Source organism: Mobula birostris, chromosome 2 (assembly GCF_030028105.1).
Source record: "Mobula birostris isolate sMobBir1 chromosome 2, sMobBir1.hap1, whole genome shotgun sequence".
NCBI lineage: Eukaryota > Metazoa > Chordata > Chondrichthyes > Myliobatiformes > Myliobatidae > Mobula > Mobula birostris.
This window is the reverse complement of record NC_092371.1, coordinates 112,712,722-112,726,739: the sequence shown is the minus strand read 5'-3', so window position 1 is coordinate 112,726,739 and position 14,018 is coordinate 112,712,722. Positions and strand designations below refer to the sequence as shown.

Genomic DNA, 14,018 nt, shown 5'->3' with positions numbered 1-14,018 from the left:
GACCAGGTCACTGGGTGTATTTAAGGCAGAGATTGATAGGTTATTGATTGAACATGGCATCAAAGGTTACAGGGAGAAGGCTGGGAAATGAGGTTGAGAAGGAGAAAAAAAGATCAGCTATGATTAACTGGCGGAGCAGATTCAATGGGCCAAATGGCCTAATTCTGCTCCTATGTCTTATGGTCTGACTTGTTATTACAGATGCTCTTTGAAGCACTTGTGGGTGTCAGAGGGGATCAGTGAATTACTGAGGCACTACACTGAGGGGGTGCCAGTGGTTCTGCAGAGCAGCGGTTACTGCTGCTTGTGATCCGTGTCAAGGTCTGACCTGATTATGGCCTAATCGGTAACATGGCTTGACGGAAAAATCAAAAAAACTGCACACACATGGCTCGCAAGATTAACCCCGGAGCGAAATTAACCCCAGTTGCTGAAAGGATCGAGAGAAAAAAAAAACAAGTATCATAAAAAACCTGCAAATGCTGGGAACCGGAAAGAAAATTGGAAAATGTGGAAACTCTCAGGAGGTCGGACAGCATCTATAGGAAGCTTACACATTTCCCCTGTGACCGTGTGAGTTTTCACCAAATGCTCCCGTTTCCTTCCACACCCCAAAGACATTCCAGCGGGTTAGTTCTTTACTATAAACTCCCTGGTGGGGCGGGAGTGGGGGAGTGGTCAGTGGTTAGTGCTTCAGGAGTCAGTATCGACTTGATTGACCAAGTATCAGTAAATGTGACAGCTGTGAAGGATTGGTACTAATAATGATATTGCTTCTATAATTTATTTATTTATTGTTTAATACATTTATTTAATCTTGCCCATGTCAGCATTGTTTCTTCCCCATTAGAAATCATGGTAACACATCGCTCTCCGTTATTCAGTGCATTTTCTTCAGCTTATCCATACAGTAGATGAAGCTTTATGTGCCTCAAAACGATGCCATCTTTCCCGTTTTTAATTTGCAGCGACTTGGGTTCCTCCCTCACCAAATAATTTTCTGCAGGGGCTCAGAGACATGCTTGGGATCAAACCTTACTCCTTCCTGATTTCCAACATCATCAGTTATTTTTTTTCCTGATTTCTGACATCATCGCTCATTCCTTCCTGATTTCTGACATCATCAATCATTCCTTCCTGATTTCTGACATCATCGCTCATTCCTTCCTGATTTCTGACATCATCACTCCTTCCTTCCTGATTTCTGACATCATCTCTCATTCTTTCCTGATTTCTGACGTCATCATCACTCACCCCTTACTGCTCGGGACATGTCCTTTTCTCATTACTACCATCAGGGAGGGGTTTAGGAACAGCAAATCATAACCATGAGTGTGGCATGGTAGAGTAGTGATTAGCACAACACTTTACGGTGCAGGCGACAAGGGTTCAATTCCTGCTGCTGCCTGTAGGAAGTTTGTACGTTCCTCCCGTGACCACGTGGGTTTCCCCCAAGTGCTCTGGTTTCTTCCCACAGTTCAAAGACGTACCAGTAGGTAGGTTAATTGGTCATTGTAAATTGTCCTGTGATGAAGTTCGGGTTAAATCGTGGGGTTGCTGGAGGGCCTATTCTGCACTGTGTCTCAATAAGTAAATAAACAAACAAACAAATAGATAGATTCTGCAGAAGCTGGAAATCCAGAGGAACACACAAAATGCCGAAGGAACTCAGCAGGTCAGGCAGCAACCATGGAAATGAATAAACAGTCAACATTTCTGTCGAGACCTTTCTTCAGGACTGTGGAAAGGAAAGGGGAAGATGCCAGAATAAAAAAAGTTGGGGGGAGGGGGAGGAGGATAGCTGGAAGCCTGAAGACCCACACTCAATGTCTGAGGAACAGCTACTTCCCCTCTGCCGTCAGATTTCTGATCAGTTCGTGAGCACTACCTGGCTACTCGTCTTTTGCAGTATTATTTTATGTAACTGATAGTAATGTAATGTCACTGCCAGAAAACAACACATTTCACAGCATGGTCAGTGACGATCGACCTGATTCTGATTCCGATTCCGAGCTCTTTCCCAAAGATGCTTGCGTTCACAATCCATATAATCCTCATCAGATTTCCAAATGGACATTGAACCCATGAAAACTACCTCACTGCTCTTTCCCTCTTTTTGCACTATTTATTTAAATTTTAAAAATATATATACTTACTGTAATTTACAGTTTTTATTCTGTATTGCAATGTACTGCTGCCGCACAACGACAAATTTCAGGAAGTACTTTCTGCCACTGATACTAAAGTTGATTCTGATTCTGTGGCCACAGGTGCTTTATCCTTAAAAAGTGTTACATTTCGCGTGTTACTGGGGCAACACACAGATTTCTAGGTCCCAGAACGGGAGTTTGAATCCCACCACAGCAGCTGAGTACTTAAAAATTAGTCATTAAATGGATTTGAGGCCAAACATAAACTGATGGGTTGGTTAGAAATGCATCTGGTTCACAAATGTCCTTCAGGAATAAAAATCTATATATTGGACTCCAGACCCACTACTGTGGTTGACTTAACTCTCTCTTCAGGTGAGAGGCAATTTGGCATTGGGCAAAAAGTGCAAGAAAAGGGATCCAGAGCTAGGGGCCGGCTGGTGGCGCAATGGCATCAGCGCCGGACCTGGCACGGAGGTTCCCGGGTTCAAATCCAGTCGGGGCTGCTCCCGAGTACGCTTTCCATCCGTGCCGGGTTGACTGTCGAGATCGCAACTCGACCTCGTAAAATGAAAGGGAACGATACTGCGAAAATGTCTGTATGAGGATTGTCGCGCCACACAGTCTCTCTCGCTCCGTGCCTTGTAAAGGCTTGAAAAAGACATCATCGCATGCACGCACGGATGCACACGCACGCACACATGGATGCACGCGCCAAGAAAAAAAGAAAAGGGATACAGAGCATCACTATATACAGATAGAGATGTGGCAAATAAACTCCTGATGGGTATAGAGAGCTCTGTGGGGACCTGGGCCGAAGGAAGTTGGTGGACCCTGAAAGAAAAGCCGATTCAAAAGTGCCTATGTTGGGATTCTGGAGATGAAAGGAGCAGAGATCAGTGCCAACTCCACTGCATTTTACAGCTGCAGAGAGCTGGTGGAGGGCAGAGAACTGACAGCGGGTGTCCCGTGGAAAACATGCCCACCACTGAAACCCTGGCTATAGGCAGGATCAGTGGGGAAAAGGCACAAAGTGTGCAGTCTCCAGATCTTCAGCTTTCCATGGTCTGAAATATAACTGAACACATATTTCTGGATGACAAGGTTAAATCATTAAATACTTCCCCTTTAAAATCACCAACTTTACCATGTCCCTGGCCTAGAAATTGTTTAGCACTTTAAAACACGAACTAAATGCACAGTTCAGGGACCCCTGCCTTTATTCTGCAATATTCTAATGCATACGCTTTAGAATTGCGTATCCAGAGCTTTCTATATGATTACAGGTAGAATTATACATTACTCCTTAATCATCTAAGAAGCCTGAGACCTTAAACCTAGCTTCTGCCTTGCCGAGGCCTTTGAAAGTCACAGGTTCCATTAGGGCCAATGAGACAAGTTTGCCTGTGAGTGACAGGTGGTACAGAATCGTTATGGGAACTACTAAAAACACTACTGAACATCAAATCTTTGCTTAAAACTAAATTGGACCTGTATTCGATGGAGTTCAGAAGGATGGGGGAGGGGGAGGGGATCTCACTGATCAGATAGTGAAAGGCCTGGATAGAGCACATGTGGAGAGGATGTCTCCAGCAGTGGGAGAGTCTAGGATCGAAGGCACAGCCTCGGAATACAGGGACAACCCTTTAAAACTGAGATGAGGAGGGATTTCTTCAGCCGGGGGCGGGGGGGGGGGGGATGGTGGTGAATCTATGGAATTCATTGCCACAGAGGTCTGTGGAGGCCAAGTTATTGGGTTTACTTATGGCAAAGACTGATGGGTTCTTGATTGGTTAAGGGTTACGGGGAGAAGCGGAAGAATGGAGTTGAAAAATGATCAGCCAATGGTGGAGCAGCTTGATGGGCCAAATGGCCTACTTCTGCTCCTATATCTTATGGTCTTATGGAATCTTTAACAACTGCTTGGTGAAGGCCCCTGCTTAAAGTGAGCCCCCCGCATTGCATCTCAGTGCTGCCCTGGCCAGACTAGTCTTAGAGAGGGTCTTTTTCTCACTACATTCAGAGATATCCTTGCACTTCATCCAGCTGACAAAAGAAAAACAATGATGTTTATGATTTATTTTAGGACAGGAGTCATCTGCTGCTGGAGTTTGTCCAGTTCATTATTTTCTTACTCCTTTGCTGTGGGAGGTGCGTGTCCCTGTTTCCATGACAGCACACTGTGCAGGCTTACCATACGTAGTCTGTTTACTGTGAACTCGAAGAGCTGGCAGTGCCATCATAATTATGCAATTTCCCCTCAATTCAGTCGAAAATGTGAAATAAAAACCAAGCACACACACAGAACAAAGTAACCCCTCTGCTGAGCGTTATTTCAGCGAGCTGCACATTTTAGTGTGTCTTGCTCAAGTGCTGCTCTGTTTTAATGCAAGTGTTTCATGTCAGCCAGTTGTGTTTGCAGCGTCACCCTTCCCTTTGATGTAATGGTGACAGAGGACGTGCTTACTTGGGCCCATAGAGATCAGATTTGGTTCATTTCAGGCTTTGTGTAACATGTGGGAAGGAGCCCAAATAATTTATTTTCTTTAGTAGATGGATACAATTTGTATATCAGTGCATTCAGAAGCTGTGATAGAGCCCTGTAAATATGTACTAATTGCCGCTAGTTGCTACCAAACCCCATCAATACCTGGTTACCTCCACATGCACTCTATCTAGGCCTTTCACTATCTGATTGGTTTCAATGAGATACCCCCCACCACCCTCACCCATCCTTCTGAACTCCATCGAGTAGGACAATTTTAGGAATGGTCTTGGTGTTCAGTACCCTTTTTGCCTTGCAGTGAAAGTAGATCCAAATTTACAAATGATTGCTATCTCAAACCCTTCTCCATGAGAAGGCTCTGCCTTCTTTAAAAAATGTTTTTGGGTCGGCCTTGGGCTTTCACAACCTTGAATTTGAAAGTGCAAGGCATGCTCTGTCTGAGATATCTGAATGATAATCTGAAGTAGATGCAGAAGAGGTGCTGATTCCATTACTGAGGAGTTCAGAACGTGGTGCCTCATCTTCTAACGAAAACTGGATCCTTTAGAGACGAGACCATGAGGAACACCTCACACAAAGATGGACAAAGTTGGGATTCAGGCCCCCCCAGAATTGCAGCAAATACTGAACACACACAGTTTTCAAGACTGCCACTAACTTTTCATAAGTTTTGAGGAATATAAATAAAAGGATCCTTAAGAAGTTAGGACACATGATCTCATCGAAGTGTTTGGCGCTGCTACTAGTGCTGCAGGGTTGTAGATCTAGTTACCTGGATTTGACGCTGACCTTGGATCCTGTATGAAATTTGAACATTTTGAATCCTGGTCCTCTGGTTCCCTCCCAAATCCCGAGGGTGAACTATTTGGTGGCTGACTTTCTAGTGTTGTCCCTTGTGTAGTCAGGTGGCAGAAGAGGGTGTGTAGTGGAAGAGATCACAGGGAAATAAGAGGTGTGGAGGGAGAATGGGAACTGCACTATCGTTTTGATGGGCAGATAACCTCCTTTGTCATAGGAAATACAAAACTAAAGAGACAAATGGAGCAGCAGGCTCAATAAACCAAACGGGTTTCTTTCTTTGGCCCTAGACATACGGTATGTTTGTGGAGATTTACATAGATTCTTTTGACTGAACAATTTAAGAATTGATTTGAGTCGCTCATTGCCAGGTTATGAGAGTTTAGGAGGTGGGGGGAGGAGCTGACAGTGATATTTGGCTTAACCAGAGGTTCCTTGGCTGAGACCAGTGTCTTTGCCCTGCTCTTAATCGGTGTCTTTCTGTTTTGCATCCTCGGAGTTGGCCAATATGACTGGAAGAAGGAAATTATAATTACTTAAGATATTAAGTTCTTTGCTTTTCAAATAACAAGTTTGCTTGCGTTTAGCCCATGGCCATATCCACAACATGATGAGTTTTATGTGTTGGTGGAATCCAGAGCCCTAATTTGCTTCAGCATCAGTGGATGCTGGTTTGGTCTCTTTCCAAGTGCATCTTCGCAATGCCCATCCTCCTTACCTGGCTCCACACATAAAAAACGGACAATTGGACCAAAAAAAAACCTGGACTCTAGATTCCAGCATTTGCACCTCTCTCCTCCCTGCTCCTTAATAGAGGATTGGTTAGTGGCTTTTTAAGTTGCGTAGAGCTGATGTACCATCTGGGAAATAAGTCAGGACAGGGAATAAAAGATGTTGATCCTCTCAGGAGAAAAAGGTATTGGCTTATTATTGTTACATGTACAAGATACAGTGAAAAACTGGCTTGCATACTGTTCATGCAGATAAAATTATTACACAGTGTATTGAGCAAGAATAAGGTAAAACAATAACAATGCAGATTAAAGTGTAAAAGCTACTGGAAAAAGTGCAGTCGGGTTAAACGATAAAATACAGGATCATAACAAGGTAAATTGTAAGGTCAAGTGTCCATTTTGCTGTACAAGAATCTGCTAACAGTGCAATATAGTATCATAAGCTTTACGAAATCTCAACCCAGGCTTCTCCAAACCTATTAATTACTGTTGTATTTTAGCAAAACCAAAATTAGGAAGTGCAAAGTAAGAATAGAGTCATTGAAAAGACTGAACTCATTGTCAGCGATATTCATAAAGCTACTGTAAAGCAGAGGAAATCTCCTTGAACTGCTGGCCTATCACGCTTGTAGGATTGTGCTGACGTTGGAGAGGGTTTCGGAGGAGGTTCACAAGAAAATACCGGGAATGAAAGGGTTATCATGTGAGCAGCGGCTGAATGCTCTGGGCCTGTACTCGCTGGAATTTAGAAGAATGAGTGGGGATCTCATTGAAAATGTTGAAAGGCCGAGGTAGAGTGGATGTAAAGAGGATGTTTCCTTTGGTGGGGGGGGGGGTCTTGAACCAGAGGACACAGCCTCAAAGTAGAAGAACTTCTGTTTAGAACAGAGATGAGGAGGAATTTCTTTAGCCAAGGGGTGGTGAATTATGGAATTCGTTGCCACAGGTGGCTGTGGAGGCCAGGTCACTGGGTGCATTTAAGGCGGAGGTTGATAGGTTCTTGATTAGTCAGGTCTTGAAAGGTTATGGGAAGGAGGCAGGAGAATGGGATTGAGAGGGAAATGGATCAGCCATGATGAAATGGTACAGGAGGCTTGATGGGCCGAACAGGCTCGTTCTGCTCCTATGCCTTATGGTCTTAAAGTCTTCCAAATGATATACTTTTCTGAATATGGAAAATGGTGGGTGACCAGTGGCTGAATATTATATTTCTATTGAGTTGTGCTTGGGACATGTCATGAGTTATCTTCCTGTGATTATCTTCACGATAGCCCTTCAACCAAATGGCTCAGCATCACCTTCTTGAGGGCAATTAGGACCGGACAATAAGCACTAGCTTTGCCAAGGATGTCCATATCCCTGGAAGTGAGGGTGCTCTCAAAAGCCTAACCTTGCAAGCTTTAAAAGAGGAATAAACTGGGGAAGATTCAAGACATTTCTAAGCCCAAGCTATCCAGAGCATGGTATCAGTCACTCCTCAATTACTATTGCAAATCAGGGCCTCTGCAAAGTTGGTTTGTGTGGGAGAATAGAAACATGTAGCAGTAGCGTAGCTTGGGGAAAAGCAAAGAATTCAGGCAAAGTATTAAAAAGATTAGTCTGAATTGAATGGAACTATTGTTCGATCAAGATGAGCTCTTGACCTCACAATCTACCTTGTCGTAATCCTTGTACCTTATTTTCTGCCCGGACTGCAATTTTGCCGCGTCTCTAACACGATATTCTGCATTCTGTTTTTGCTTTTCCTTTTGTACTAACTCGACGTACTTATACTTTGAAATGCTGTCTATGGGTGGCGAAGTTTTTCACTGTATCTTGGTGCACGTGCCAATAATAAAGATCAAATATCAAAGTACATGTATGTTACCAGACATTACCCTGAGATTGACTTTCCTGCAGGCATTTACAGGGGAAAAAAGAAATGAAATCGAATTTTAAGAAAAACTATACATTAACAGACGAACAGCGAATGTGCAAATAAAAGTGCTGCTGTGAACATGAGTTGCAAAGTGTCCTTGCAAGTGAGTCTGTAAGCCATAGAATCAGTTCAGAGCAGTAGTGAATGAAGTTACCAACACCTTTTCAAGAGCCAGATGGTTGTAGGGTATTAACAATTCCTGAATCATGCAGTGTGGTTCTCAAGACTTCTGTACCCCCCTCCCCCACCGCACTATGGAAGTTAACCAATTACCAAAAAAAAAATCCAAAATAGAACGGTTTCCCAAGACAGAATCCATCACTTTACTGGAGACAAAAGTAAATTTGACCTGTTCCCTAAAACCCTTACTAATTTTTATAGATGCACCGTAGAAAGCATTCTTCTAGGGTGCGTCACAACTTGGTATGGAAGTTGTCCTGTCCAAGACCGGAAGAAGCTGCAGAAGATCGTGAACACGGCGCAGCACAACGCGCAAACCAATCTTCCGTCCTTGGACTCACTTTACACCGCACGCTGTCGGAGCAGTACTGCCAGGATAATCAAGGACACGACGCACCCAGCCAACACACGTTTTGTCCCTCTTCCCTCCGGTAGAAGGCTCAGGAGCTTGAAGACTCCTACGGCCAGATTTGGGAACAGCTTCCTTCCAACTGTGATAAGACTGCTGAACGGATCCTGACCCAGATCTGGGCCGTACCCTCCAAATATCCGGACCTGCCTCTCGTTTTTTTTTGCACTACCTTACTTCCCATTTTTCTATTTTCTATTTATGATTTATAATTTAAATTTTTAATATTTACTAGTGATTTGTAATCCAGGGAGCGGGAAGCACAGAATCAAATATCGCTGTGATGATTGTACATTCTAGTATCAATTGTTTGGCGACAATAAAGTATAAAGTATAAATTTGTCAGTTTTGGAAAAGTATGTTGACTTCCCCTTGCACTGAAGCAACACTTTGAGAAATTGTTTTTGTTTGGTGCAAGAAGTCCTCATGCTCATTGTCACCCCCTGTGTTCAGATGGTAACCCTTATGTGCCAGCCTTCGGATTCTGCCTGATTCATCACAGTCCCTACCGGATGGCCAGCAAGCTCAATGGGCAGCTGCTCCACCTTGTACAAACGTAGGTTCTTATTTTTGTAGCACAGTCTGGAATCTGATTTGGCATTGTCTTGCCGAGTAGCCTGAGACCAGACATGAATCCCCTGATAGTATACTGGCTGAGATGCCATAAAAGGGAGACTCTCTGACATTTCCAGTACCACATAGCTACCTCCATTTCAAGGTGAGCCACTAAGGAAGAAAAGGCTTATAGTTACCATGACCTTACAGTTTCCAACAGTACGTTACAGCTAATAGAGAGCCTTTTGAAGTTTGCTCATGATTTTAGCAAATTTGCACACAGCAATTTCCCACAAGTAGCCGAAGAAAATGACGAGAGAATGTATTTAAGTGACATCAGACAAAGGAACAATTTACCAGAACCTAACAAGAACCCACCTTCAATAATTGCTGTGGGACCCTCAACAGGAGGATTAGAGGTTATATTGTGGTCTTGCCTCACTTCCACATTACAGCACCAGAATTGCCAGGCTAGATGTTGTGGATAATTCTCTAAATGAAGGTCAATAAGCTGTTAGTTTGGATATATTCCTAGTTCATATATTCCTAGCAGTCTATATTCCTGTGTGGCAGACAATTAAAAATTGCTCCAACAAATCTGTTTACTCTTTCCAGATTGATGTTCTCAAGGCAGACTTGGAGAGTGCAGAATGGAAGATTCTGGAAAACCTAATTCTGGAAAATGTCATTGAAGAAATTGGACAGCTAGTCTTCGTAATACATCTACACTGGCCCGGGTTCGAGGTCAGCGGGGGTAACAATGATGTGGTTCGATACTGGTACAGCCTGCTGAAGGAACTGGAACTCACGGGGTTCAAACTTTTCTGGAGTCACAAGAACATAAATAAGCCTCAAATCTTCCTACAAAAGCAGGTTTTCAATGCCAGCAGCAGCTACGTCCTCAGCTGGGTGAATACCCAGTGGGGACAGCATTGAATCTGGAGATACTGTGTGACGATAGATGCTGGTGCCTTGTGCTCAGTCCAAGCCTTTCTGTAATCTACTGGTGAAAATAATTATGAATTCTTTCAGGAGGATTAACCTTTTCCAAAGAAATGCAGTTTGAGACTTCACAGCAAGAATATTTTAAGTGGACACATTGGATGCTTATTTCCTTGCTTAATGGTGGTAAACTGAACGGATTCGGATGTGATTGCCACAGTCCTGGCTATGTGCACCTCATGGATAGGATTAAGTTTCTGGCAAACTAAAGGCTGGATTGAACATTACATTGTGTGGAATGTAGTTCTCAGGGTTGACAATTACCAACGCTGGTGACAATCTGATAAATGTTACCGAAGGAATTAAAGATGTTCAGGTATATAATTTTCTTCAATAACTTGTCTCCATTTTCTTTCATCCCAAAATTTTCACTTACAAATAAATGTCACAGATGTCAAAATTGTTTTTGTACCTATGTGAAATGGTTTGAAATAAGCTACGCTTTATGACCGAGGAACTAGATGTTTGTGAAGTTCTTGGCTCACAGAGTATGAATTCAAATTATAGACATTGTCCTGGAGGAAATTTAAGAAATCTGTTTATAAGTACAGGGTCTGGGACTAGGGTACAGTGAAGGAATGGGGCTGGTGGGGTCGCTATACGAGAGGCTGACTCAGTGGGAGAAACAGCCTCTTTCAATGCTACCACAATCCTTTTGTTCTATAATCGTATGGCAGTGAGATCCATGGCCAAAACTTCTTAATTAACCTTGTAAGAAGAAAAGAAGAGCTCTGATAAGGAAAAATAGTTAATCCCAGTGGTTGCAAAGCCAGTGATTAAATTGAAGATGTTGTTGAGGCAAGGAGAGAGTTTGGACAAATCTAACAGCTGGTCCTGGCATAATGGGCAGAACAGCCATAGCACATAAGGCACGGCTGAGAGCTGGGAAATGGAATTAGTACAAACAGTATTTGATGACCAGCATGGAAAAAGTGGGGTAAAACGTTTGTTTCCCTTTCGAGAACATATGATTCTCTTCCTGCATCTATCTGCAGAATGCAGCAGGGGAAAAAGTGCAAGGACGTTCAATACCTGAATAAAATGTTATGTGAAATAAAAACAGAAAATGCTGAAAGCATTTAATAGATCAGGCTGCATCTGTGGAAAAAGAAACACAATTAAGCTTCAGGTCCATAAGACATGGGTGCAGCTTTATTACATTTGCTGACGATACTAATCTCAAATAATAACGAGGCAGCCTACAGAAGCAAGTCATCACCCTGACACAGTAGTGTCAAGAAAACAACCTCTCCCGTAATGTCACAAAAACAAAGGAGCTGGTTGTGGACTACAGGAGGAACGGAGACAGGCTAGCCCCTGTTGACATCAATGGATCTGGGGTTGAGAGGGTGAACAGCTTTAAGTTCCTTGGCATACACATCACCGAGGAACTCACGTGGTCTATGCATACCAGTTGTGTGGTGAAAAAGGCACAACAGCGCCTCTTTCATGTCAGATGGTTGAAGAAGTTTGGTATGGGCCCCCAGTCCTAATAACTTTCTGCAGGGGCACATTTGAGAGCATCCTGACCAGCCGTATGGGAACTGTACTTTCCTCAATTACAGGACTCTGCAGAGAGTGGTGTGGACAGCCCTGTAGGTGTGACCTCAAGGACATTTACAAAGACAGGTGTGTAAAAAGGGCCCGAAGGATCATTGGGGACCCGAGTCACTCCAACCACAAACTGTTCCGGCTGCTACCATCCGGGAAACGGTACCACAGCATAAAAGCCAGAACCAGCAAGATCCAGGACAGCTTTTTCCATCAGACTGCTTAATTCATGCTGATACAATTGTATTTCTATGTTATATTGACTGTCCTCTTGTACACACTATTTATTGTAACTTACTATAAATTGCACATTGCACATTTAGACAGAGACGTAATGCAAAGATTTTTACTCCTCATGTATATGAAATGCAAGTAATAAAGTCAATTAAATTCAATTCGTTTGGCTATCGAGTTTGCTCTGCCATTTCACCATGGCTGATCCATTTCCCTCTCAACCCCATTCTCCTGCCTTCTCCCCATAACCTTTCACACCCTGACTTATCAAGAATCTATCAATCTCCACCTTAAATATATCCATTGACCTGGCAATGAATTCCACAGATACACTACCCTCTGGCTGAAGAAATTCCTCTTTATTTCCATTCTTAACGGACATCCCTCTATCCTCAGGCTGTGCCATCTGGTCCTAGGCTCCCTCACCATAGGAAACACCCTTTCCATATCAACTCTATGCAGACCTTTCAATATTCGATTGGTCTCAATGAGATCTCCCCTCATTCTTCTAAATTCTCGTGAGTAAAGGCCCAGAGCCATCAATCACCCCTCATATGATAAGCCTATCATTCTCGGGAACCTCCTCTGAACCCTCTCCAATGTCAACACACCCTTTCCTAAATAAGGAGCCCCAAACTGCTCACAATATTCCATGTGAGGTCTCACCAGTGCCTTATAAAGCCTCAGCATTACATCCTTGCTTTTATATACTGGACCTCCAGAATTGAATGCTACCATTGCATTTGCCTTCCTCACCACCAGCTCAACTTGCAAGTCAGCATTAGGGATTCACAGGACCCCTTGCATCTCTGATTTCTGAATTTTCTTTGAAGAGTCTACCAAAGTGCATGACCATACACTTCCTGACACTGTATTCCATTTGCCATTTCTTTTCCCATTCTCCCAATCTGTCCAAGTCCATCTGCAACCCCCCTGCTTCCTCATTCACCTATCTTTGTATTGTCTACAAAGCTCAAGTTCTATCACAGTCACTGGCAGCCGATCAAAAAGGGCTCCCTTCATTCCCACCCTTTGTCTCCTGCCAATTAGCCAATGATCTATCCATGCTAGTATTTTTCCTGTAATACCATGGGCTCTTAGCTTGTTAAGCAGCCTCATGTGCGGCACCCTATCGAAGGCCATCTGAAAATCCGAGTACACAATATCCACCAGTTCTCCTTTGTCTCTCCTGCTTGTTATTTCCTCAAATAATTCTTACAGATTCACCAGGCAAGATTTCCCCTTAAGGAAATCAAGCTGACTTGGGCCTATTTTATCATGTGTCCAATCAGTGAGTCGGAGCACGAAAAGAAGCAAGACTTTCATTTAAGTCCGTGGCTGAACATAAAAAAAGGCAGCGCTTCCCAGCAGTTTTCGGAGTTATTGTGCCCAATCAGTGTGCAGAGTCAGCACAGTTTCCTTAAGAGAAGATCTTGCCAGATAAGTCTGTTGGAATTCTTTGAAGAAACCACAAGCAGGAGAGACAAAGGAGAATATGTGGATTTTGTGCACTTGGATTTTCAGATGGCCTTTGAAAAGGTGCCACACATGAGGCTACATAACAGTTTAAGAGCCCATGGTATTACAGGAATGATATGAGCATGGATAGAGCATTGGTTGATTGGCAGGACACGAAGAGTGGGAATAATGGAAGCCTTTTCTGGATGGCTGCCGGTGACTAGTGACATTCCACAATGGTATTGACTGGGACTGTTTTTTACGTTATATGTTAATGGTTTGGATGACGGAATTGATGGCTTTGTGGTCAAGTTTGCGGACAATATGAAGATAGGTGGAGGGGCAGGTAGTTTTGAGGAAGCAGAGAAGCTACAGAAAGGACTTGGACAGATTGGGAGAATGGGCAAAGAAATGGCAGATGGAATTCTGTGTCGGGAAGTGTATGATAAGCACTTTAGTGTAAGAAATTAAGGCATAGACTATTTTCTAAATAGAGAGAAAATGCAAAAATCTGGGGTGCAAA

The 14,018-nt window shown here is 43.3% G+C and overlaps 1 protein-coding gene across 2 annotated transcripts in view; it reads left to right on the top strand.

The window, feature by feature from the left end:
* The window catches only part of mettl24 (methyltransferase like 24), a 109,118-nt gene extending 96,937 nt beyond the window's left edge, over positions 1 to 12,181 (top strand). For both annotated transcript variants that reach the window (XM_072246427.1, XM_072246436.1), the window contains one exon: positions 9,866 to 12,181. In XM_072246427.1, the coding sequence (XP_072102528.1) occupies positions 9,866 to 10,186 (321 nt within the window). In that variant the 3' untranslated portion in view covers positions 10,187 to 12,181. The remainder of the gene's footprint in view (positions 1 to 9,865) is intronic.
* The last annotated feature ends 1,837 nt before the right edge of the window (positions 12,182 to 14,018 follow it).